The 23,894-nt window shown below is 47.5% G+C and overlaps 1 protein-coding gene across 1 annotated transcript; it reads left to right on the top strand.

Moving 5' to 3' along the window:
• Positions 1-8,181: 8,181 nt before the first annotated feature.
• Positions 8,182-20,010, top strand: HBEGF (heparin binding EGF like growth factor). Its single transcript, XM_045550960.1, has 6 exons — positions 8,182-8,502; positions 8,699-8,872; positions 11,745-11,919; positions 17,150-17,305; positions 18,111-18,201; positions 18,554-20,010. The coding sequence occupies exons 1-5, from the start codon at positions 8,457-8,459 to the stop codon at positions 18,181-18,183; spliced, it is 624 nt and encodes a 207-aa protein (XP_045406916.1). The 5' UTR covers positions 8,182-8,456; the 3' UTR covers positions 18,184-18,201; positions 18,554-20,010.
• Positions 20,011-23,894: the final 3,884 nt, after the last annotated feature.

Genomic DNA, 23,894 nt, shown 5'->3' with positions numbered 1-23,894 from the left:
TATTTAACTTATTTAAAAATAAATATAAGTAAAAACTATTTATTTATGTGAGTCTAATTACAGATTCACAAGAAATTGCAAAAATACGTAGAGAAATCTCCAGCTGGTACCTTTCATCCAGCCTGCCCCAGTGGTAACATGTTTCCTATCAACAGGACAATACCAAAACCAGAAAAATGACATGACTACAGGCCTTATTCAGATTTTACCAGTTTCTACATGCACTCATTGTATATCTCTGTGTGTATAGTTTTATAACATTTCATCACATGTATAGAGTCACTTACAACAAGCTGGACAAATTGTTCGATCTCCTTAAGCCTTAGTTTTCTCATTTATAAAATGGTGATGATAATACTGCCTTCCTCAGGGGACTATTGTAAGAATTGGAGATAATGTATGTAAAGTGCTTATAGCAATGCCTAAAATATAATTAGCACTCAATAAATTTAAGCTATTTTTTAAGAAAAAGCATATTTTGAAAAGTGACATATACACAAATATTTCATGTTTGTTACAGAAAAAAAGAAAATGCCCATATGAGTAAAAATAACAGATTTTTTTATAATGCCCTTATGCCAAAATAACCACTCTTAAGAGTTGTGCTGACATCAAAAATTTGAAGTAGACTTCATTATCCCCACTTTATTAGTAGGAACACTGAGGCTCAGAAACATTAAGCCATTTGCTGTGGTTACCGAGCTTATGAGTGAGGAGCTGAGGTTTAATGTACACTCTTGCCTGTAGGAGTTCACTGCTGGGGGAGGCAGAGAGGCACATGAGTAACATCAATCCAGGACAGGCTGGGATGAGTAGCAACTGCTAGGTACTTTGCGCTCACTATGTTCTAAGCACTGCCTTAGCACTGCCCAGATTATCTCAATCAGTCTTCCCAATAGCTCTTTGAGGTAGGTATCATTCCCACTTCTGAATGAGGAAACTGAGGCTCAGAGAGGTATCTCGCCCAAAGCAGAGCTAGGGACTGATGCACCCAGGGTTCAAAAAGGGATCAGTCCAGTGCCCCAGCCTGAGCTTCAGAGTCTCTGCTCTGAGGGACGCAGACAACATGCTGGAGCAGTGTTTATGGAGAGAGTCTCTCCACTTGGAGCTTTGGACTTCTCTGACCCTGGAGCTGAGGTGCCCTTCTCTGATGTCATCTTGACCTCGGGCCACCAAAATCCAGCCAAGATTTGGAGAGGGCTAGGACAGCTGGAAACTGCTTCTCCTACTCACAATGCCCACACCACTTCACAAAGGTGAAGACCTCTGAAGGAAAGAGGAAGAGGTATCAGAGAGATCGAGTCTGCAGGAGCCACAAACTGCTCTAACTCAGGCTGCCCAGGCCCCGCTGACCTAGACTTCCAGGCTCAAGAAGTATTGGAAAGGAAACTTCAGGTTCATGATATTTGACTTTCATATTCATTATTTAAGCTCCCCCTACTTCCAGAAAAGATATGAAGGTGGCTTACAACAAAAGACATGGACACAAATAAACATTTAAAGAATGATTAAAGAGCCCTATAATGAAATCAAATTGGAAAAGAAAGAAATTGTCCTAAAAATGCTAGGATAACCATTGCAACTGAGCACCAGAATTTAACTGTGAGCTTCCTGGCAGTTGAAGCAAAAATGGAACATATGAGTTCTGTAACTATTATCTATTATTACCTATTGAAAGGAAGTACCCATACCAGATAGTCACAACAGCCAAGACTACACAAGAGGAATTTATTGCATAGGACCTTATATGGAATAGTACCTAGAACAGCACTTTTACAAAGGATATAGAAAGGCTTTTGATGTGTCTCCTGTGTGCATGGTTCTCAACCCTTTCAGAATTAATATTTCCTTTTTTGTAACAAATATGTGGTTAATACCCTTTACTATCCTGAAATGAAGTTCAAAGATAATATCTTATTTGTACATTTACTTTAAAAATAATCAATACCCTAATTAATCTAAAAGAGAAAATTATTTTAAAAATAACATTATGTCAGTATGCAAATTCTTGGTCACAACTACTCTAGAAATATTAATGAAGTAGCCCATTGCTTATACCTACACAGACTTACCTTGAGTGTGACAGCTATAGATACTGACTGATACAGGTGTGTTATATTGGTAACTCAGATATCACCAAAATGAACAATTCAGGATAATTTTATTCTTGGAAAAGTCAGTGCAAAAACTCTTTTTATATTTTTGTATAAGTTAGAGATGATTCTAGACTCAAGTACTTATAATCAAGTTTTTCACCAATGTGAGTGTCTAGTATGACCCTCAAAAACAGTATGGAAGCCCAGGCACTGTGGTTCATGACCATAATCCTAGCCCTTTGGGAGGCTGAGGCAGGAGCATTGCTTGAGATCAGGAGTTCAAGACCAGCCTGAGCAAGAGTGAGACCCCATCTCTACAAAAATTAGAAAAATTAGCTGGATGTGGTGGTATGGGCCTTTAGTCCCAGCTACTTGGGAGGCTGAGGCAGGAGGATCACTGGAGCCCAGGAGTTTGAGGTTCTAGTGAGTTATGATGATGCCACTGCACTGTAGCCCAGGTGACAGAGCAAGATCCTATCTCAAAAACAAAATAAAATCACTGTGGAATGTGGAATGTGGGGTAATTTTTTTTAAGGCTAGTCAAGTGAGGCAGTGGGAATGAAGAAGGAACAAAGAAATCTGTAACTGGTTGTGATCAATTGCAAACACCAGTGCACTGGGACCAGCCATGGGGTAATTCTTAATCATGTGATCCGGCCCCCCCTTTTGTTCCCATATGCCTGAGGACTCCCTCAATCAGTGATAACCAAAAACTCTCCTACAAATTCCTAGAATGTCCCCTAGGGGGCAGTATATCTGTTTTGCAAACCATTGTCTTGAACCAAACCTCAGTTATGAAAAATAGCAAATGGATAATGTTGAATTGTTAAATTGCAGCTGGATGACAACTGCATTTCTAGAAGGAACCGAACTTATACATTGTTGGTACAGAATGTGATGTGACCGCATTTCAAGGTTAGGCACTGGAAAAGTTAACAAGAGTACCGACCTGTTTATATACAGCTTTTCATTTTGCCAAGCACTTCAGAGATGCTATCTCCTTCAGCTGTCACAAGAAGCCCCTAAGTAGATTGTTCTTCTCCCCACTTGTAGACAAAGAAGCTGAGGTGCAGAGAGAAAGGTTTTCATGCCCTGTAGATCAGGCACTGCCAATTGTCATAGAATTGTCTCAGCAAGTCTTTTGACAGCAGCATGACAGCAAACAATTCATGATGAACATCACTGGCCATTGCCTGAATACAGGATAACTGTTCCAAGCCCTCATTTTTCATGTGAGGAATCTCAGGCTTGCAGAGGGAGATGGATTGTGTGATGAGAGAGGAATCACTTCCCCTCCCTGCTGGCAGAGAGCCATCTGTTAGGGGATAGCTGAAGGGACAAAGCCCTGGGTCTGGAGATGTTAATCACTCAAAGTCACAAAAATGGGCCCAGAAATGGAGAAGGATGGCTTGGAATCCAGCACATTATAAATGTCCCTTCCTCATCATCTTCTGAGGATGACAGAGATTCCTAATCTTCTCCCCCCAATCCTCTCCATACTTCCTTTATTCCTACTCTTCGTCCCATTCAAATGGATCCTGGCCCCCAACAATCAGACATCAGAGCCTGTCCATTCCTGGTGTGCATGAAGTACACCACCTCCAGGGGCCCTCAGCCAGCATGAGGAGGTGCAAGGGGACTCCAAAGGGCAGGCCTGAGTTCTAATTCAGCTGCACCCCCAGATCTGCCTGATCAACTGGCTCATATGGGGTGAGAGAAGCCAGTCTGAGGCAAGGAGCAATGACTCCTCACCCTGACTTTCCAAGTTGAGGTAACCCTGGGCTCATCACCTCCTGATGCTAGAAATACCCTCAATGGAGGTTCTCTCCTTTACCCCTCTCCCAACCCAGCAGAGCTCTGGGGCTGCTTAGGACTCACTTATTCTGGTCAGAGTAGAAGGAGAAGGCAGCTGAATCCTCTCCATGACAGAGCACATGCTCCTCTCCCAGCTCTGAGTCAAGGTTGCTTTCTTGGGTTGAAGTTTCCAAAACTCTGGGTGGCAGATCCATCATCTGATCCATAAGCATGGCCATCTCCCAGCAGGAACGATTTCATCTCTGAGGATGGCTGGTCATGATAAAGCAGCATTTTATTCAAGTTCCCACTTAAAAAGAAAAAGGAAAGAAAGGGAAAGAAAGCAAGCATTTGTTCATAGTAATAGCTGTCATTGAGTAAGCACCTACTATGCGCCAAGCATCATATTCTGCGTTACACACACAATCCGATTGCATCATCACAAAAGCCCTAATAATAATAACTACTATTATTATCCTCATTTTTCAGATGAGCAAACTGTAGAGAAGAGAAATTGAAAAACATGTTCAAAGTTAGAAAGTGAAAAAATAGCAGAAACAAAATTTGAACCCACAACTGTCTGACTCCCAAGAGTGTACCCATTTCACTAGCTGCCCTGCAGCCCTTACCTAATCCTCCTTCCAGCCTAGTGAGGCAGAGATTCTTATTATCACCCCCCAGGACAGATGAAGAACTGAACCTCAGTAAAACTGACAATGTTACTGTCCATGGAAGTAGAGAGAGGGCAGCTGTCACCTCATGCATTTGCTCAGGGTAGCATTGAGCTTAAGAGCACAAGCCCAGGTAAGAAAGGGTTTCAAATTGAGGCTGAGATCCTCGCTAAATGGGTGACTGTGGGCTGTTACCATTTTTAGTTTCAATCCTTTAAAATGGGGATGATGACAATAGCAGTGTCTGGTTTTAGGGCTGCTGTGAGGTTTAAGCAAGATGATGCATGTGAAGTGTTGTGCATATGGAAACTGTCATTACTTAAACTCCTCTGCCTCTGCCTTAGAGGTTCAGATTTTGTTCAGATGTTTGACATATTATCCTAATTAGTTACGTAGTCAGTGCTTCTGAACCTGGCTGATGTCAGAATTACCTGCCAAAAGTACACGTGCTTGGGCCCCACCCCAGGAGATTTTTATTTAGGAGGACTGGGATAGAGCCTGGGCCTTTTTATCTTTAATGAATTCCCCGGTAATTCTAATGCACAGCCAGGTTTGGGGTAACCAATCTACTAGCATAGACATCTCAGCCACAGTGGGGAAGGAACTCTGGTTGGTTCCTCTCCAAGTGCCCTTCTCCCCTTTCTTGTCACCACCAGCACCCCTTTCTTCCAGGTCCTCCCCATTGGTTTGTGAGTGCTCTCCCCAAATCAAGGACTCTGGCCTTGCAGTGAGTCAGTGGCATCCAGAGTCCCATGGAGCCTGCCTTTCCAGAGGCCTGGGAACCCAGCATGGGCTGGGAAACAGGATGCCAGGGTTTGTGCTCTGGCTTTGCCCCCTTCTGACTCACTGGTGGCCCAGGGCCAGTCTCCAAGCCTCAGTTTGCTCATAGTCAATAGACAGTCAATAAAAGCAGGGACGCCTGTTTGAACTCTGCTTCCTTAGGATGTGGCACTTGACAGCCAGAGAGCTGTTGGGGGGACACCTGAGCAGGAGGTGGGGGGATAAGGAGGAATCCTGCATGATAGTGATTTCCCATTGACATCTCATTTGATTCTCGCAATAATGGGAAATAAAGTCCAGTGTTTACCTTGGCTTATAACACCTTCTTTGATCTATCCTAGCCTTTGTTCCAATGCCTTTCTTATATCCCTCCTTTTCTGGCCTTCTTATTGTTGCTTGGATGCTCCAAGCTTGTTTCCACCTGAGAGTCTTTGCACTATTTACAGTTTGAAATGCTTTTGCCGTGGATGAAAACAAGTCTATATCTTTTTTCTCATTCAGGCCTCAGCTTACAAGTCACCTGCTCAGAGAAGGTTTTGCTAATCAGTCATCAAATCTAAAGTGTCATCCTGGGCACTGGGACACACCAGCCCATAGCACATCATTGTATTTTAACTTTATCTTAGCATTTATCACTACAGGATATATTTTTCCTTGTTTACATACTTAATGTGTTGCCTGTCTACTATCGAATGTAAGCTCCATGACAGCAGGTCCTTGGTTATCTTGTTTATTGCTGTGTCCCCAGTGCCTGAAAAGTGTTCAGTGAATGTTTGTGGAATAAATGAGTTAATGAGTTTGCCCAGCATGGACTGTGATTTCTTTTTTTGGTCAGAGGGGGTACCCAAAGTTTTCAGAGGGGAAATGACTGTCCCAAATCCAATTCGGGCCTTTTATCTTCTTTTTTTCAGGCCCTTCCTGTAAAACCTGGCTGACATACAAACCTAGCTGGGGTGAGGCTCTCAGGTGTGATGAAAGCTTGGAGTTGCCCCATGAACAGGGCTGAGGCTGATGTGGGGGTGAGAAGGCGGAAGGACAGAGCATATGAAGGGAGAGGCAGGCTGGGACAGGAGAGCAGGGTGTGAATCTGGCAGCGGGTGGGGGAAAGGGGGTGATTTGGCCATGTGTCAGGAAGTGTTTCCTTCCACCCTCCCCTGAGGAGAGCCTAACCCTGAGGTGGCTTTGTTTTTGGGAAGCAGGTAGTCAAGCAGCTGCGGAGGGAGGACAAAGGTGTGGCCTGGGTGGTACCATCCAATGAAGTCCTAGGCCCGATACTGATCACCCAAAGGAACAATCTCACAGTGGCTCTTGGCCAAATAGGTGACAGGTGAGCTTCCATCTGAAACCAGTCCAACTACAACATGAAGCCTCAGACCTGGCCTAGGGGCAGGCAAGGGGTCTAGGGAAGGGAGAGAAAAGAGGTCTCTAGGGAAATAGAATGGTCAAGGTGGAATGCTTAGTGATAATAACCATAACAACAACAATCACAATAGGTCACATTTATTGAGAATTTATGCTATGCCTGGCACCATACTATATGTGTTCCCTCATTCATTCCTCAAAGAGCGCTGTACAAAGTAGGCATTATTATTATTGTTATTATTCCCATTTGAAAGATGTGAAAACTGAGGCTCAGTGAGATTAAGCATTTTTTCCAGGGTCACACAGTAAGTAGCAAAGGCAGGATTCAAATTTATGTCTGTAGTGAGTCTAGTGCACTATGGAAACCTAAGCCTGGAGAGGGTTGCTGGGGCAAGTTAAGAGTATAGAGCCAGACTGACCCCCACAAAGGTGGGGGTAGGTGGGGACAGTGGGATAGACTGTGTATAAATAGCAGGCCTGTTTTTATCCCTACACACGGGCAGAATCAGGCAAGTGCTCTATCTGGCACAATTTGAGGGCTCTGAATGCCAACCCAGCCCTGTGTCAAACAACTCCCTTCGCAGCACGTCCCTAGGAGCTGAAATTCCTACTTGAGAGAGTCATTTCTTTGGGTCAGGACATTGACTCCAGAAGACCTCGGTGAAAATACATGGGCTGGAAGAGAAACACCTGGCACCTGTTGAACACAGCAATCTAGGTTAGCCAGCTGGATCCTATGGGAAGGAGGCTCATTTTTTATGTTGGGGAAGAAGGTGGCATTCAAAGGCAGGGGAAAGTATGAGGCATGTTTTACAACCCGTGTCTCTCCAATCCCAGAAGCCTGGGAATTAGAATCCATAGTTCAAAAATTTTAATGTCCCCTGGGGAGAAAGACAGGGGAAAGCCACTCCAGCGTCTGGGAGAATACTAACTTCCTTTGCTTTCGCTGGATTGATACCAAGTGGCTGCCACTTCATCTCTGGTCATCTCGGGCTCGTGAGAACTGCTGACATTAAAGTGTCTAAGTTTTAAATGATAAACGAATTATTATTATTTACTACTTGCTGTGTCGGTAGGCAAAAAGGTAAGCTTCTGAAACTCAAAGGGTAACACGGGTGGAGACTCCTGGTATGGAGCAGGGACTGTCCAAGGGACCAGGCCCAAAAAGAACTCGGCTCAGCAGTCACAAAGCTACAGCCGGACAGGCGTTTGGGGATAGGTAGGAACTGCTCCCTGCCACCTGCCGGTCAGCAGCCCTGCCCACGGTCAGGCGGCGGCTGCCCTGGCCTGGTCCCAAAAAATGTGAGCGCCGCCCCCCTTCTCCCGCCCCCTTCCCCAGCCGCGCCCGCGGGCCGGGGGCTGAGCTGCCGGCGCCGCGAGCCGGGCGGGCTTCCCAGCGCGGCGGGGGGGCGGGGGGCGGCGCCGGGCGGGGCGGAGCTTCGGCGCCTCGGGAGCCTTATCCCCGGCCGCGCGCCGGAGCGCTCAGTCCGCCGTGGGAGCCGCGCGCCGCGTGCTGCTGGGGCCTGACCGAGGGGCGGGGGTCGGCTGGACGCACGGACCGGTGAAGTGAGCAGACAGACGCACGGCGGCTGCGAGCTGCGCGCAGGTCCCAGCCACGCTTGCACCCGGAGGCAGGCAGAACGCAGTACCCGGCCGAATCGCCTGCACTCCGCCACCCAGCTCCCGTGCCAGCGCCCAGCGGCCGCCGCCTCCAAAGTGATCCTGCCTCGCCGCCTCCACTCGGTCCGGGACCATGAAGCTGCTGCCGTCGGTGGTGCCGAAGCTCTTTCTGGCTGCAGGTAAGAGGGCTGCTGACGCCCCCGGAGGTCGGGGGGATGGGGCGCTGTGCTGGGGGCACGGGGGAAGGTCGCTGCAGCGCCCCCGGCGCGGGCCACTTGGTGGGGCCCGCGCGCCCTCGCGGACGGGCGTCAGCATCGGTGCTTGCTGGCCAGGGGTCTGGGCGGGGGGTTTGATGCGGCCTCCGCTCGCCCACAGTGCTTTCGGCGCTGGTGACTGGCGAGAGCCTGGAGAGGATTCGGAGAGGGCTGGCGGCTGGAACCAGCAACCCAGACCCTCCCACTGGATCTACGGACCAGCTGCTACCCTCTGGAGGCGGCAGGGACCGGGAAGTCCTTGACTTGCAAGAGGCAGATCTGGACCTTTTTAGAGGTGGGTATGGGGCCACCCATCCTCGGACCCTGGTGGGCAGTTGAGGAATAAGCGGATCCGAGATTCATGCTGTTTGGGCACCCCTGTGGTTTGGGAGTGTTCATGGAGGACCTTAAGGAAAAGCTGATCGGCCTGGCAGGGGACTGGGGGATTCTGAAATAGAGGACCCACTGTCTTTCTTGTCCTTGTCTCACCTGCCCGGGTTGGTTTGCCTCTGGGTACTTTGGAGAAATTGAAACAGGCAAGTTGTCTGGGGTTGGTACATTCCTCTGAGGTAAGCTGGGTGACAGGAAAAAGGAATGATTGATATGCTTTCCCGAGAGTTCCTATGCAAAAATGGGCGCAAGCCCTAATTCCCACATCAAAGGACTATTATGTATAAAATAGATACAATCGATGTGGAGCTGCCCAGGCACATAGAAAGCGTGCAGTGTCAGTCTTTCCATCCGCCTGTCTCCAGGTTGGGGAAACAAAGGGGGATGAGGAACTCTTGGCCTCCCTAGGTGAGGACAGCACCTCTGCAGGAGGCAACGAATGGTGGGCACTGGGTCCCTTGGGGGGCCAATTGAAATCCTGGGTATCTCTGATGCTACTGCAAGCCTGGAGGCCTCCTGACCACTTTGAGTTTCTAGGAAGACTCCAAGGGGGAAGGGCTGTGTGAGATCCTCCAAGCACCATATGTGGCTGTGGCTGAGTACAGGCATAGGGCAGAGTCCAGAGACTGCTGGCTTCCCTGCCCTGCGCCACCTGCAGCGATTCTGCAGGGTGGAGCAGGGAGTAAGCCCTGTAGCCCCAGAATGACCATATTTGGTTGGAAAGATGCCCACCAGTTCTAGCCCTGCCTGCTCCTCAGGTGCCCTTCTCCTTCTGTACCAGGAGCTTCCCTTGGATGCTCTGTCTACTTTGTATAAATCAAGAGTCTGCTCCAAAGCTGAGCCTGAGCTTCCACACTTTATCCTCTCACAATGGCCTTCTGGGGTCGCCCATGGCCTGAACAGCCTGGATTCTCCTGGCCCTCTCCTCCAAAGCTGGGCAGGGCTGGGCTGTGACTCACCCCACACCCACACGGCTACTCCTCATACCTCTGCAGACCTGACTCACTGCTCCCTCTCCACGGCAGGACACTGGCTGTCACCCTGCACTCTCTCCCTCTTTCTGATGCCTTGGCCCTCCTGCCTTGCCTTCCCCACGGCCCTGGGTTCCTCTGATCACCAGCCTCACTTTTTGAGCTCTGAAGGGGCCTGGGACTGAACCAGAGGAAACTAGGGACCATAGGGCTGCTGGCACCTACTTCTCTTCCCTTCTTGGCTTTGGAAGGTGAGGGTTGGTTTTCAGGTTTGGTGATCTTATCACCTAAAATAAATAACTGCTACCATTTATGAAATGCCTATTGTATTCTAGGCATTTGATATGTTATCCTGGTTAATTTAACCCTCGTAGCAACCTTCTGAGGTAGCAACCTTCTGAGATAGTTACTCTCGCTACCCACTTTTGACCGAGATCCTCGAGGCTCAGAGAGGTTAAGTGACTTGCCTAAGGGCCTATGACTGAAATTGGAGCACAGGTCTACCGACTTCAGAGCCCATTCATTCCTGGCTCAGCACCACAGTGCTCCACATTTGTGGGAGGGAGGAGATAGATACGGGTGTGTGATGCAGTTGGGTGTAGTGGGAAAGAACATGGGATGTAGAGTCCAGAGACCATAGTTCTAATTCCAAACACATGTGACCTTGGACAAGTCACTGTGCCTTTTGGGACTTTAAGTTTTTCATCTGAAAATGGAGGGTCATGATATTCTTTGAAGTCACTTCCAGCTTGAGGATTCTAGGTCTCCAGTCTAATGTGTCATGCTCACCCCTCTGCTGGACACATGGCTATAGCCGTGGATGTGGGCACCTCTTTCCTGCTAGGATGGGAGGAATAGGGTAGTAGGATGGGGCTGGGGCTGGTGCCAGCCCCCTGGCTGGTGCGCATAGCCCATGGTCAGTCCCACTGGATGTCTAGGTGAGAATGTTTTTCCCCTACTCTCTCTGAAGCCTGGAAAGAAGCAGGAAGTCATCGTTGTTCCAGTTCCTTCTGGACAGTTCCTTACTTTCCATCTCTCTACCTCTTGTACACACTGTACCCCCCATCTCAGAGAGCTCTGAACAGGACATTTAGGAATAAATGTAAATGGATCTTTGAGAAAGTTGGCAAGCCGTAAAGGGCATAGAGCAGGGTAAATATTTTGTTTGAATTCGAAAAAGCAAGGCCCTGACCAGGGATGGCCCTGCTTGCTGTTCCTGAGCCAGGCTCTACCTTGAGCTCATGGTACCCTGCTACTAATGGGTGCTCCAGAGGGGGCTGCCTGAACATATGGACACTGTTTTTATTTTAGAAGCCCTCTACTCATACAACCTCCAAGTACCTTCTCCAGAGGCAATTTTTGCCTGTGACACTTTCTGCAAATGGGTCACTGAGTACAGCCTCAGGAAATGAGGCTGATTTGCCAAAATAAAATGCAATGTGTGTAGGGGAGTAGGAGATGATAGAAGGTGGACAGTGGGATGGGCATGAGTTTGGTAGAATTGCCCAGTGAGCTGTCGTTACTCGACAGAAGCTAGCATCCTTGGAATGAGACTCTTAAACCGAGAGTGTGAAATGCCTTCCCTGGGACCCACCCTAGCTTCTACTTCCTACTGAGGTACCCTCTTTCTGATGGTTCTGCCCAATTTACCTTCAGCCCTTGGGAGGCACCGAGCCAAGGGGCCTTTCCAGGCTCTGCCATCAGTGGCATGAAGGGTACATACCCCTTCCAAACGCTGTGCTGTCTGTTCTTCTGTTCTTCCCCCGTGAAGAGCCAAAGACTTAACAGGGTGCCTTTCTCCTGCAGTTGCCTTCTCCAAGCCACAAGCTCTGGCCACACCAAGCAAGGAGGAGCATGGGAAAAGAAAGAAGAAAGGCAGGGGGTTAGGGAAGAAGAGAGACCCATGTCTTCGGAAATATAAGGACTTCTGCATCCATGGAGAATGCAAATATGTGAAGGAGCTCCGGGCTCCATCCTGCATGTAAGTGTCCCTTCCCCAGGGCTGAATTTCATCAGCACACTCTGTCAGCCACATGGCTGTTCCTCGTTGTCAATGTTCCTTGAATTCATAATTTCACCCAGTTTCTTCTCAACCTTTGGGCGGAAGTTGGGAGGAGGGGAAATATTTTTAGTCAGCAGAAGCTCCCCCTCACTCCCCACCCTGTAGGATGTAATTTCCTGTGTCATGGGTTTGTGACGCTCTTTAATCCTTGGGGACGTTTCCTCTTGCCCAGAAATGAGCATGTGGCTAGGACAGCTGGCACCTGAAGCCAGGCCCTTCATTCCTGCCCCATGCCCTACTCTAGGAGGGAGAAGCCTCTAGGAAACATGGCAGAGTGGCCTTCCGGGGTGGAGTAGAGCCCCTGTAGGGAGGTATGAGGTGCATCTGGATACATACTGTTTAGGGCTATGTGTATTTGGGTTTGTGTGCACGTGAGTGAGCAAATGTGGTTGATTCTGAGGCATGGCAGGAGTGTACAAAGAGGGAAGAAGAAGGTCGAAGGTCATAGGAGAAGGTCGAAGCCCCTCCTCCCTTCTCCCACCCCAGCAAGGGCCAGGCGGTGGGAGACATGGAGAGTGTTGGCCTTTGGCCATGGGAGTGGGAGAACACTGCCTTTGTGCAGGATGAACAGGAAATGGAACCCGACCCAGCAGGCATCAGCCCCCGGTCAGGCAGCATCACCCCTTCCCTGGGTCGGGGTGTGGGCGGAGGGACTGTGGGTTCCTTAGCCTCTCTCCTAGGCAAAACCCAGCAAACGCCTGCCTTGGCAGCCCCTCAGGGATGACAGCACTGCCATGCTCTCTGGCAGGCATAATGTCTCCACTGTGCCCAAGGCCAACACCCCATGTCAGGCTACAAACATTCGCTCTCTTCCCTTGAGGAGGCAGGCTCTGAGGGCCTTGTGGGGAGACTCTGGACAGGGCCAGGAGACTGTTGTGTGCATACCACCTCCCAGCCTGTCAAGAAGGCTGGCTGCCTGGTGTTTCTTCTATCTGTGATTGGTGCAGCTCCCTTGGCTTTTTTAAGCTTCCTTGTACTGTCTGATCGCACATAGCAGAGCTGCCCTGTATTTGGCAGTTGGCAGACAAAACCATCACTCCCCACCATGTCCACAGTCACTTGTGTGTCCTTTTCTATAACATCCTTGTCAGGAGCTTGGTACTGGAGGGGGTTGTTTGAGAGTGGCATAGAGAGTCCCCTTTATCATCCTCCCCAAGGTCTTGGGACAGGGCAGGAAATGTTTGTCTTAAATTTGTAAAATGGCATCATTAGCCCAGGGTGGAGAAATGACTCTGGGCAGTTGAGATGGATTGAAAACTGGAAGAATCTGTCTGTGCCAAATTGGTCCTGGCATTTTGGTGGATGGATGTGGGGCTTCTGCTGCTTGGCTGAAAAGCCTTTTAAGGCTGCTGTCCTGGAGAGCTGGGCTCATTTGACTACCTGAGCCCAGCAAACCTGATAAGCATGTCCAGGCCACCTTCCCAGTGGCCCTAGGGATGGTGATAACTACAACAATGCTTTCTGTCTTTTGTCTCCGAGGTTCAGTGTTTATATTTAATATGAGTTGAGCCTAAAAGGTGTGTTGAGCACCTATTTGGTGCCAGACACTATTCTAGGGGATGGAGAGATAGAGTCTCCTGGGATTTTCAAAAATCCTCTGCTAGGTAGGCAAGACATGCTTTCTTTACTTGCAAGGTCAGGAAACTAGAGCCAGAAAGTAGGAAGTAGTCTGCCCGAGATCAATAGCCAAATAAGTAGATGGACACAGGAGAGGGTCTCAGGTGCCTGACTCCTAGTCCAGCATGTTTTTCATGCCCCAGGCTACACTGGATGTTGGCTTTTGTCCTTCTTTCCTATATCTGTCCTCATAGAGTTTGAGCAGGATTTTATAGAGGTCAGCTGCTGTCCTAGAGGTCTCTTAGGCTTTTACTAGCCTAAGAGCATAGCAATCTGATTTGAAGACTTTATATCAGCTTCCTAGGCAGATTTTCAAGGGGTAGATGTCCGGCACCCTCCTGCCTCCGGCCCTTGGTACTCAGGGCGGAAAGCAGAAAGAAGACACAGAATTCCTGGTTTGGGGGAATGTGACATCTGTGCCCCTATGTCGGGGGCCCTTTGTGACTCTTCCTTGCCTCCAGACCCAGGAACCGCCAGCCAGGGTGTGTCTAAGCTGCCGTGGTAAGCTCGAGGCTAGCCAGCTTCCGAAACCAGCCCTCTGCAGCCACCACAAACAGGAAAACCCTTTTGTGTCACTAGCCAAAAGCTGCCCTCAAAGAGTAGTTTCCTGGGACTCAGGACTGGCTGCTGACCCAGAAATTGGCTGCGGTGTTTCCTTGGCTGGAGGAAACCTGGGGGCAGCTGGGCTGAGGACGACTCAGAGCTTGAAGAAAGACAGTTCTGAGGGCTGTACTTGGCCTCACTGCCCAGGAAGGAACCGTGAGCCCCTGCTCTTGGGCTCCATCTGACTTTGCTTCCCCATTCCTCATTATGAGCAATACCCTGTGGAGTCTGATTATAAAAGAACTCATACAGTGTGGAACTTGGCCTTTTATTAAGTACTTTCTTCTATGGTATCTCATTTGATCTTTTCACAATACTCTAATGAGGCAGGCATTTATTATCCCTGTATTTTACATGAGGAAACCAAAGTTTAGAAAGGTAACATGACTTGCCCAAGATCACCTGGCTAGAAATAGCAGCAGGACCAGTCTGGAACTCATGTACTCCGAGTCTCCTCCATCCAGTGGTGCCCCCTCTGCCTCCTGGCATAGGAGCAGAAAAATCCGGTTTGGAAGATGTCTCTGGACCCTAGAGGGTTCTTGTTTCTGTTGTAATACAAGTTCTGAAATGGGTCACAGACGTGGGTAGGAGGAACGTGTCCTAGTTTGATGGGCGGCTGGCTCTGGACAAGACACACGATCTCACCCCCAGCCCAGGATGCTTGGAATGTACTCATCCCTCCTCCTTTCCTGGGGAAGCCAGGAGTTGTCTGCAAAGGGAGGGGGAGGTGGGTAATATTAGGATGTTTACATTATTATCCTTTTGACTCAGGGTGGGGGTGGAGGGATTATGTAACTGAATTGTGGGACTCTGAGGCCAAGCTTTATTTCTATCATCTGAGTAACTACCTGTGGGGTTTGAAGGATGGGCTGGAAGTGAAAAACAAATTCAGCCTCAGCTTCCCTCTCCTCAGGAGAGCAGAGTCTCTGAAGTTATTCAGACTGCTCAGTTGAGTCCTGGCGCTACCACTCACTAGCCTTGTAACCTTGGGCAAGTTATTTAACAGAAGTTAAGCCTCAGTCTCCTTGTCTTTAAAATGGGAATAGTAACTCCTGCTTCACAGAGTACTTGGCTCATGGTGAGCCTTTAATGTTTGCTATTTATTATTATTTATTATTCAAGCTCAGAATAATAAATAATAAAACAGACAGCAAGGTCAGACAGTCCCATGAACCTATCAGGTATGTGTTTCCTTGGGGTTACCTGCACTGTTTGGAGTGGAAAGAATCATGAATTTGGAATCTGCCAAGACTGGTTCCTAGTCTTGGCCTTGCTGCTTCCTAGTTGTGAAACTATTTGCAAATCACTTAACCTATCTGGCCCTTAATCTTAGTCTTTCCATCTGTAAAATGGGGCTGTACCTGCTTATCAGAGTGTAAGGAGGTTCAGTTGAGCTAATAGATAAGGCCAGTGACTTATTCACGGTAAAGTGCTGTGCACAAGTAATTTTCCAGGGGTACTCCTGGGAGTGTCCCCATGTTCTGGTGGGATGGGGATCCTTTTTTTTTTTTTACCCACCTGGGCTGATGGGACAGATGCATGGAGAGGCTGGGCAAGGAACTGTGTACCATGCTGTATGTATCGTGGGCCTGACCTACATTTATCCTACAGTGAGGTGGTTCCGCATAGCACCCAGGAGGAGCCGGGACAGGGATGCAGTGCCACCCAGCCGGGCCTCTCTGATACTGCTGGGCCTGGACAGGTCTGCTCCCTGCTGCCCTGTCAGCAGGAAGAAGGGATTTCTTGCTCTGAGGTACCAGGCATACAACCTCCTTCTCAGAGAAAGCGCAGCTCAGAACAGAGGGCTGCCAGGTTCCCAGTGTTTTCTTCAGCAGCTAGTGGCCTGGAGTCCCCAGGCAGACAATGCCACTGCACCGCCTAGCTGGGGGTAGGCAGTCGTGGGGTGTGAGTGGGCAGCACACTGAGCTCAGAGTCAAGCAATCCATGTCCACGTTTCTGCCCTGCTGTGTGACCTTGGGAACGCCACTCTGCCTTTTGTAAAACGGGGCTCCTACCTACATCAAAGGATCTCTGGGGTGCTCAGATAAAGGAAGGGATGTGAGTGTGTTTCTTCAACGGCAAGCACTTCTGAGGCTTCCTAAGAGCTTCAAGGAAATGCTTTGTGTTAGAAGAGGCAGTTGCCATTTGATTTATTTCTTGTGTGAAAAGAGCCAAGGGATTGTTTCTGACATTCTTCCATGCTCTGGCAGGGCAGCTGGGCAGGAAGATGTTATCTTGGTTTGTTTGCCTTGTCCTGTGATGAGGGAGGCCTGATAGCCCAGCGTTCAGAGGCCAAAGGCCGAAGTTAAGCTCCCAAATTGGGCCCTGCACCCAGACGGAGCTGGGAGTTAAATGAAGGAAACGTGAGAAAAATGACTCCTGGCTGAGGAACAGGGCCTATTAATAGGCAGGGCAGTGTGGAGAGGGACTGGACGATGGAAGCATTGATGGGCAAGGCTGGGTTTATTTCTGGGTCAGAATGTTGAGGGGCCTCACAAGAGAGAGTGATGTGATGCTGAATCGCCTGAGTTCAACCCACCAGCTCTTGTCCCCAAGTCCTTGTAAGTGGCTAAAACAGAATGCCTGAACACACGTGTAATAAATCAGCCACATGTGGAACATGTCTAGCTGTGACCTTCAAGTCCTCCCTCACTTTTTCCCTGCCTGGAGCAGGATTCTCAGGCCAGAGAACCAGAGGGAATAGAGAAAGGGAAGGCACCAAGAGAGGGAGGAATGCTACGGAGCTTCCAGAGGGGCTTTAAAGAGTCCCCTACTATAAAGGAGAAGGATGAAGGAAGGGTAGGGGTCATGGTCAGGTGTTGATAGGCTGAGGATTTGAGGAATGGGGTTTGGTGTATATAGATGGGCCATTGCTAAGAAAGAGACCATACCACTAACCCCACCTCCTCTTTGTTGTGTCTTAAACTAGCTGCCACCCAGGTTACCATGGAGAGAGGTGCCATGGGCTGAGCCTCCCAGTGGAAAATCGCTTATATACGTATGACCACACAACCATCCTGGCAGTGGTGGCCGTGGTGTTGTCATCCGTCTGTTTGCTTGTCATCGTGGGGCTTCTCATGTTTAGGTGAGTCTTGGGGGACCCTGCAGGCTGTTTCTGCAAATCACTCCCATTTTTCTCCTCCTGGGTCTTCTACGTGATGATCACATGAATCCCTTCTCCAATACCCATAAATCGTGGACAGTTCCTGGGTGTACATTGTCCAAAAACCTGGTTTCTCTGACATGACATGAGTGCATTGTCTAGTGTCCAGGGTCAAACTTGCCAGGCCATGGCAGGTTCTCGTCCTCACAAGAGTTCTTTTCCTACCTCTGTGGCCCAGCCAACCACCCATGGAGCCACCTCTTCACACATTTCTTTTTCCTGGCTCTATTCTTTGGTAGCATTAGTGTGTGGTTTGGTAGATGAGGCATGGGTGGTGCTATTGGTATATCCTTCCAATTTTGAGGCATCTGGACCTCAGGCCATGCTTCCAATATGTTCTAGACTGGGGGACACCTACCAAGGATTCTCTGCTTGTTTTCAAGCAGTGTGACTCATCTGTCGTGAGACCTAGAACAAGTTACTTGTCTTTCTGAGGATTGTAATCTTTCAACAATTGTAATATCTGTCCACCTACCTCATAAGGATATTGTAAGGATCAAATAAATGAGGCAAAGGCTCTTTGTACACTGTAGCTTGCTGTTAGAGACAGGTATCCCTCAGGGCAGTTGGGCCTTTGACCAGAGGTCTTCTGGGCTGCCATACCCTCTGGGTTTTTCCAAGTAGTGGAGGGAACCACTATGGCAGAGTTCTCTGGAAGGACTTGCTCTGGGATCAGCACTTTGTCACAGTGGCCAGAACTTGTGCTCACACAACTTATCTTTCTCAGGTACCATAGGAGAGGAGGTTACGATGTAGAAAATGAAGAGAAAGTGAAGTTGGGCATGACTAATTCCCACTGAGAGAGACCTGTGCTCAAGGTAATGGTCCATCCTTTGCCCCATGACACCATCACTGCCTTTCCTGGATCTGTTTCAATGCATGCTCAATTCTTCTCTTGAGGGGTTGAGGGGCAGGCCACTGTGGAGTTAGGGTCCCAGTGCAGAGTTGTTTTCAAAAAGACTGATAGGAGCTTCATCTCCACTTAGGGTGAAATTTGCTAGGGAGATACCCAAGAAAGATGCCTGAGGGGACAGCTTCTCCCACCCTTCTTCCCTCTCCTTTCCTCCCCTTCCCAGCTGATTTTTTCTACTTCTTAAGACTGGATCCAGGACACTCTTAAGACCTCTTTAGACTAAACCTGGCTTTAAATGCCTTCCTCTTGTGCTTTAGGAATCGGCTGGGGACTGCTACCTCTGAGAAGACACAAGTTGATTGCAGATTCTGCAGAGGGGAAGGACTTCACAACTAGCCATGAAGACTCTTTGGTCCCCAGTTGCTGTCTAGATTGGGCCTCCCATAATTGCTTTGCCAAAATACCAGAGCCTTCAAGTGCCAAACAGAATATGTCCAATGGGATCTGAGTCAGAAGAAAGAAAGCAAAAGTGAGGGACCTTCATGCCCTTCTGATTCCCCTCCACCAAACTCCACTTCCCCCCATAAGTTTCTTTAAACACTTATCTTCTGGATTAAAATGCCAGTTAAATTCCATACGCTCCAGGATCTTGGACTGAAAAAAAGAAGAGAAAGAAGAAGAAGGAGAATAAGAAGGAAAGATTTGTGGACTGGAAGAAAGCAACAAAGATTGAGAAGCCATGTACTCAAGTAGCCACCAAGGGATCTGCCATTTGGACCTTCCAGCGCTGGATTCAATGAGCTAACTGTGAAATACCACAAGCCCAAGAACTCTGAATTTTGGGACTTCTACCCAGATGGAAAAATAACAACTATTTTTTGTTTGTTTGTTTGTTTGTTTGTAAATGCCTCTTAAATTATATATTTATTTTATTCTATGTATGTTAATTTATTTAGTTTTTAACAATCTAACAATAATGTTTCAAGTGCCTAGACTGTTACTTTGGCAATTTCCTGGCCCTCCACCCAGCATCCTCACCATCTGGCTCAGTGCCACCCTCCCTTGCCGCAAAGCTGAGATGGCTCTATGACCCATCTATAGTAATTTATTGTCTGTTCACATTTCTGAAGATCTTCCATGATCAGAGTGCCACAGGGGGCGTTCTGTATGGTCAGGATGTAGGGATTAACTTGGTCAGAGCCACTCTATGAGTTGGACTGCAGTCTTGCCTAGGCGATTTTGTCTACTGTTTGTGTTTTGAAAGCCCAAGGTGCTGATGTCAAAGTGTAACAGATATCAGTGTTTCCCTGTGTCCTTTCCCTGCCAAATCTCACAAGAGGTTGGGCTTCCATGCCTGCAGCTTTCCTGGTCTCTCACCCCCATGACCCCCGACCCACAGAATGGGAACTCACTCTCCCTTGTGTCAAGACATTTCTCTTACTCCTGCCATTCTTCTGGTGCTACTCCATGCAGGCATCAGTACAGCAGAGGACAGTCTGGAGAAGGTGTTAGCAAAGAGAAAGGCTGAGGAGGAACAGGGAATGTTGAACTGACTGTTCTTGGTAATTGATTACCTACCAATTGCTACAGAGAAGGTTGGAGGTGGGAAAGGCTTTTGTGTAATCCCACCCACCTCACCAGAACTACAAAGATATGTTGTCATGGTCCCTTCTGGAAACTTCTGGTGCCATTTCTGAACTGTTACAACCTGTATTTCCAAACCTGGTTCTTATTTATATTTCGCAATCCAAATAAAGATAACCCTTACTCCGTAGCCTTCTGTCTGCTTGTTTTAATGGGGAACTGGTTTAATTTAGGAATTTTTTAAGCCCTGACTTGATGTCAGGCTCTATAGCAGGCCTGTTTATATATACTGTCTTGATATCCTCCACAACTCTGTGAGGTACTATTTCTGTCCCATTTTTCCAAAAGAGGAAACTGAGGCTCAAAGAGGTTATGTAACTTGCCTAAGGATGCCCGGTAAGTGACAGAGCTGGGATTGGTTATCTGACTCAAATTATTTTGTCTTAATACTTACACCATACTATCTCTGACGTAAGAAAGAATAGACCTTTCACATGGGAAGTTTGGCTGGCTGTACCCAGGAAAGACATCCCCCCATTCGATCAATAGATCCTGGACTCAGGACCTAGTCCTGTGCAAGCAGGCATTGCTCCTGGCAAAGTGAGCCATCTCTGACTCCCCTCTTGGCTTCACAGCCAATCCATCAGCATGTGTTGTCAGCCCTACCTTTAGAGTACATGCTGTATGCAGTTACTTCTCCTCACTGCCACTGCCATCACCCAGTCCAATTCACCATCATCACGTGCCTGGACTCTTGACAATGGCCTCCTGTCTTGCTAGTTCCACCTTGCTTCCTTACAGCCTATTTCCGGCATAATAGAGCTATCCTGTCTGTTGGACAGGATCTTGTCTGCTCTGTAGGCCTTCCCTGACCCCCTATTATACAATAGCGTGTTCCTCCCCCACTCCACTCTTAGTCTCCTTACATTGCTTTGTATTTTACCATAGCCCTTATCACCATTAACATATTCCTATTTGTTTATAATCCATTTCCTCCTACTAGAAAGTTAGCTCTATGAGGGTAGGAGTGTGTACAGTACTCCAATCCCAGATTCTAAAACAATACAATTGAGCTGGAGGCACTCAATGTTGGTTACATGAATGAATGAATATAGGAAACAATTAAAATCAGTCCAAGGGTAGCAAGTGGACAGACATGCAATCCAGTGCTACCCTGAAAGTGTGGTTGGATTTAGAGAGGTGCCTTTGTTGGGGAGGATGGATAGGGATTACAAGATGAAAGTGGAATTTGGAGCATGTCAAGTGGCATGGTGTTCTGGGTGGATTGGAGGCAGAGAAATCCATAAGGAGGACATGGGACAAGTGCCAGCGGACTGCCCCCTCCTCATCCTCTTTCCTTTGAGAGTTGTGACATTCTGCGTTTCTCCACAGGCCCACACAGAGATATTGTATGTACTTTGAACATACTTTTAAAACTTTGGGCAGCACTAACTACCAAAGCCAAACATATGCATACCTTATATCCCAGCAATTCCACTTCTGGGTGTATGCAAAAGAGAAATGAATAATATAGTCACCAAAAGATAGGTACAAGAATAATCTTAGTGCTATTTACAATAACTAAAAGCTGGAAACTACCCAAATACACATCAGTATTTGATGATGAAATGAATAAATGTGGTATATCTATACAACAAAATACTGAACAGCAATGTGGATGAATTGCACAACATATTGCTGAGTGAAAGAAGCCAGACACAAGAAAGTACATTCTGTGTGATTCCATTTGTTTAAAATTTAAAAACAGGCAAAACTAATCTATGGTGAAAGAAATCAGGAAAGAGATTCCTGTTGGGTTCAGTAATGACTGGAACGGGGCAGAGGGGGACTTCTGGTGTTCTGATAAGTTGTACCACGGTTGGGGTGCTGGCTACGTGGTTGTATTCACTTTGAGAAAATTCACCAATATGACTTGTGCATTGTTCTGTATGTATTATACTTCAATAAAAAGATTTCTAAAAACTTAGGGGACCCTTGCTTTTTGAATTACATAAAGTTCTATAAAGCACCAATGTATTACTTTGGTAATCAGAGAAAATAAAAAAGATGTCAGAAATAATTGTTGAGTAGTGAGTTACTTTGAACTCTCCTGGGGCTCCCTTTCCTGCTTCCAAGCTTCCAGTCTCAAGTCCTTGTACTGGGCTGATCTTTTCCAAGCACACTTTGTTTCTCCAGCTAATGTTTCCTGCAGGCTCAGGGCTTCCTGCCTTTCAGCTGCTCTCTGCTCCTGCCCCTGTTGTGATGGGAGTTCCCCTTGGCAGAGATCCTTTGGAGATTCTCTGGTGTCTTCTTGGCTGATACAGTGGCCCTGGGAGCCTCTGAACCTGCAGCCACTTCTTAAGATTGGCTGTCAGAAGAAATCTGCCCCCCCCCAGCACTGAAAAGCATTTATTTCCTCTCTGTGGGCTCCCCTTTTAGCCTCTTTTGAGATACTTTCTTTTATAATGTCCATAATGATCATTATCAGGTTAATAAACATTTAACATTTCATGGAGTACTCACTACCAGGTATGGGGCGCTGGGTTGCACACTTTATGCTGTCTTATTTGCATCTCACCACAACTTGGGAGGTAGGTGCTCTTACTGTATCCATGTCATGGATGAGGAAATTGAGGTACAGACATGTTAAATGTATGCCTAAGGAAAGTGGTAAAGGCAGGATGTGAACTTAGAAAGCCTACTTCCCAAGCCTGCCCTATAACCGCTAGGCCATAGTCCTAAGTGAGTTCTCTGTGCCAGACTTATTTTCTCTTCTTCCCATACCCAGAAACAATATAGTGAAGAACTCATATGAAAACAATATTTGGGGCCAGGCACAGTGGTGGCTCACACCTATAATCCTAGCACTTTAGGAGGCCAAGGCAGGAGGATTGCTTGAGGCCACGAGTTTGAGACCAGTCTGAGCAAGAGTGAGACCCCTGTCTCTAACAAAAAGTAGAAAAATTAGCTGGGTGTGGTGGTGTGCACCTGTAGTCCTAGCTACTTGGAAGGCTGAGGTAGGAGGACCACTGGAGCCCAGGAGTTTGAGGTTACAGTGAACTATGATGACACCACTACACTTTAGACTGGGAGACAGAGAAAGACCTTGTCTCAAAAAAAAAAAAAAAAAGATCCTAGGGAGCAACTCCTTAGAGCTCAGGAGTTTCTTCTGTTGCCCTCACTTTACAGATTCATGAAAAGGTGGCGGAGGGGCCTTATCAGGATGCAGTGGAAGGAACAGGAGTGTAAGCTGACCCAGACTTGAGTCGGAGTCCAGGCTCCACTGTTTTTTAGGGGAGCACCCTCATGCATGGTACTTAACCTCTCTGAACCTGTCTCCCTGTCTATAAAATAGAGATACTAAAAATATCTACCTCAAAGAGTTGCAAAAATTATACTGTGAGTTAAGTACCTAGCTCAGGGCAGGCATGAGATAGATGCTCAGTAAATGCTGGTTATCTTAAGTGACCTGTCCAAGAAGCTAATTACTGTAGAGGCACATCTAGGATTGAAACCCAGGCTTCTGATTCCCAGTCCACAATTCTCTCCTTAGAAACAAACAATGCTTTTCAATCACTTTCACATTTTAATGTTAACTTTGGTTTCAAAGGAGCCCTAAAGGGTCTTAATAAGTATACATAGATTTAAAAAGCCATGGAACAGCAACCCTGTCCAAAAATATCACTTCAACTCTGCCGGCCTGAAATTCTTCCCTTTGTCAACAATGCCTGAAATTCAAGCTTCCTGTTTGAGAATGCTAATCCTCCTGGGAATAGCTATGCATTAAGAGGCTGGCATTCTTTGTTGGTGTAATTCATTTTAGCTTCATTCATTCAGCAAATATTTGTGGAGGCCTCCCTATCACCTTCCAAATGAGATCCATGCTCTGAAGGAGAGGGCATTTTAACACAGTGAGGCGTGGGGAAGAAATGATTTTGGTGCAAGGACATTGATTTTTTCATTCAAAAAAATTAACTGGGTACTTATAATGTGCCAAATACTATTCTTGTCACTGGAGAGGAACAGGGGACAACACTGATACACGGACCAACGACAAATATGTAAATAGAGAAA

Source organism: Lemur catta, chromosome 5 (genome assembly GCF_020740605.2).
Source record: "Lemur catta isolate mLemCat1 chromosome 5, mLemCat1.pri, whole genome shotgun sequence".
NCBI classification, from domain to species: Eukaryota; Metazoa; Chordata; class Mammalia; order Primates; family Lemuridae; genus Lemur; species Lemur catta.
Note: the sequence above shows the minus strand (reverse complement) of the source record. Positions and strands in the feature narration are given on the sequence as shown.

Excerpts from the sequence above, each read along its gene's own strand:
- HBEGF (XM_045550960.1), top strand. The coding sequence starts at position 8,457 with ATGAAGCTGCTGCCGTCGGTGGTGCCGAAGCTCTTTCTGGCTGCAG. Across the intron at positions 8,873-11,744 it reads AGATCTGGACCTTTTTAGAG|TTGCCTTCTCCAAGCCACAA; the intron begins GTGGGTATGGGG and ends TTTCTCCTGCAG. Across the intron at positions 17,306-18,110 it reads GTGGGGCTTCTCATGTTTAG|GTACCATAGGAGAGGAGGTT; the intron begins GTGAGTCTTGGG and ends TATCTTTCTCAG.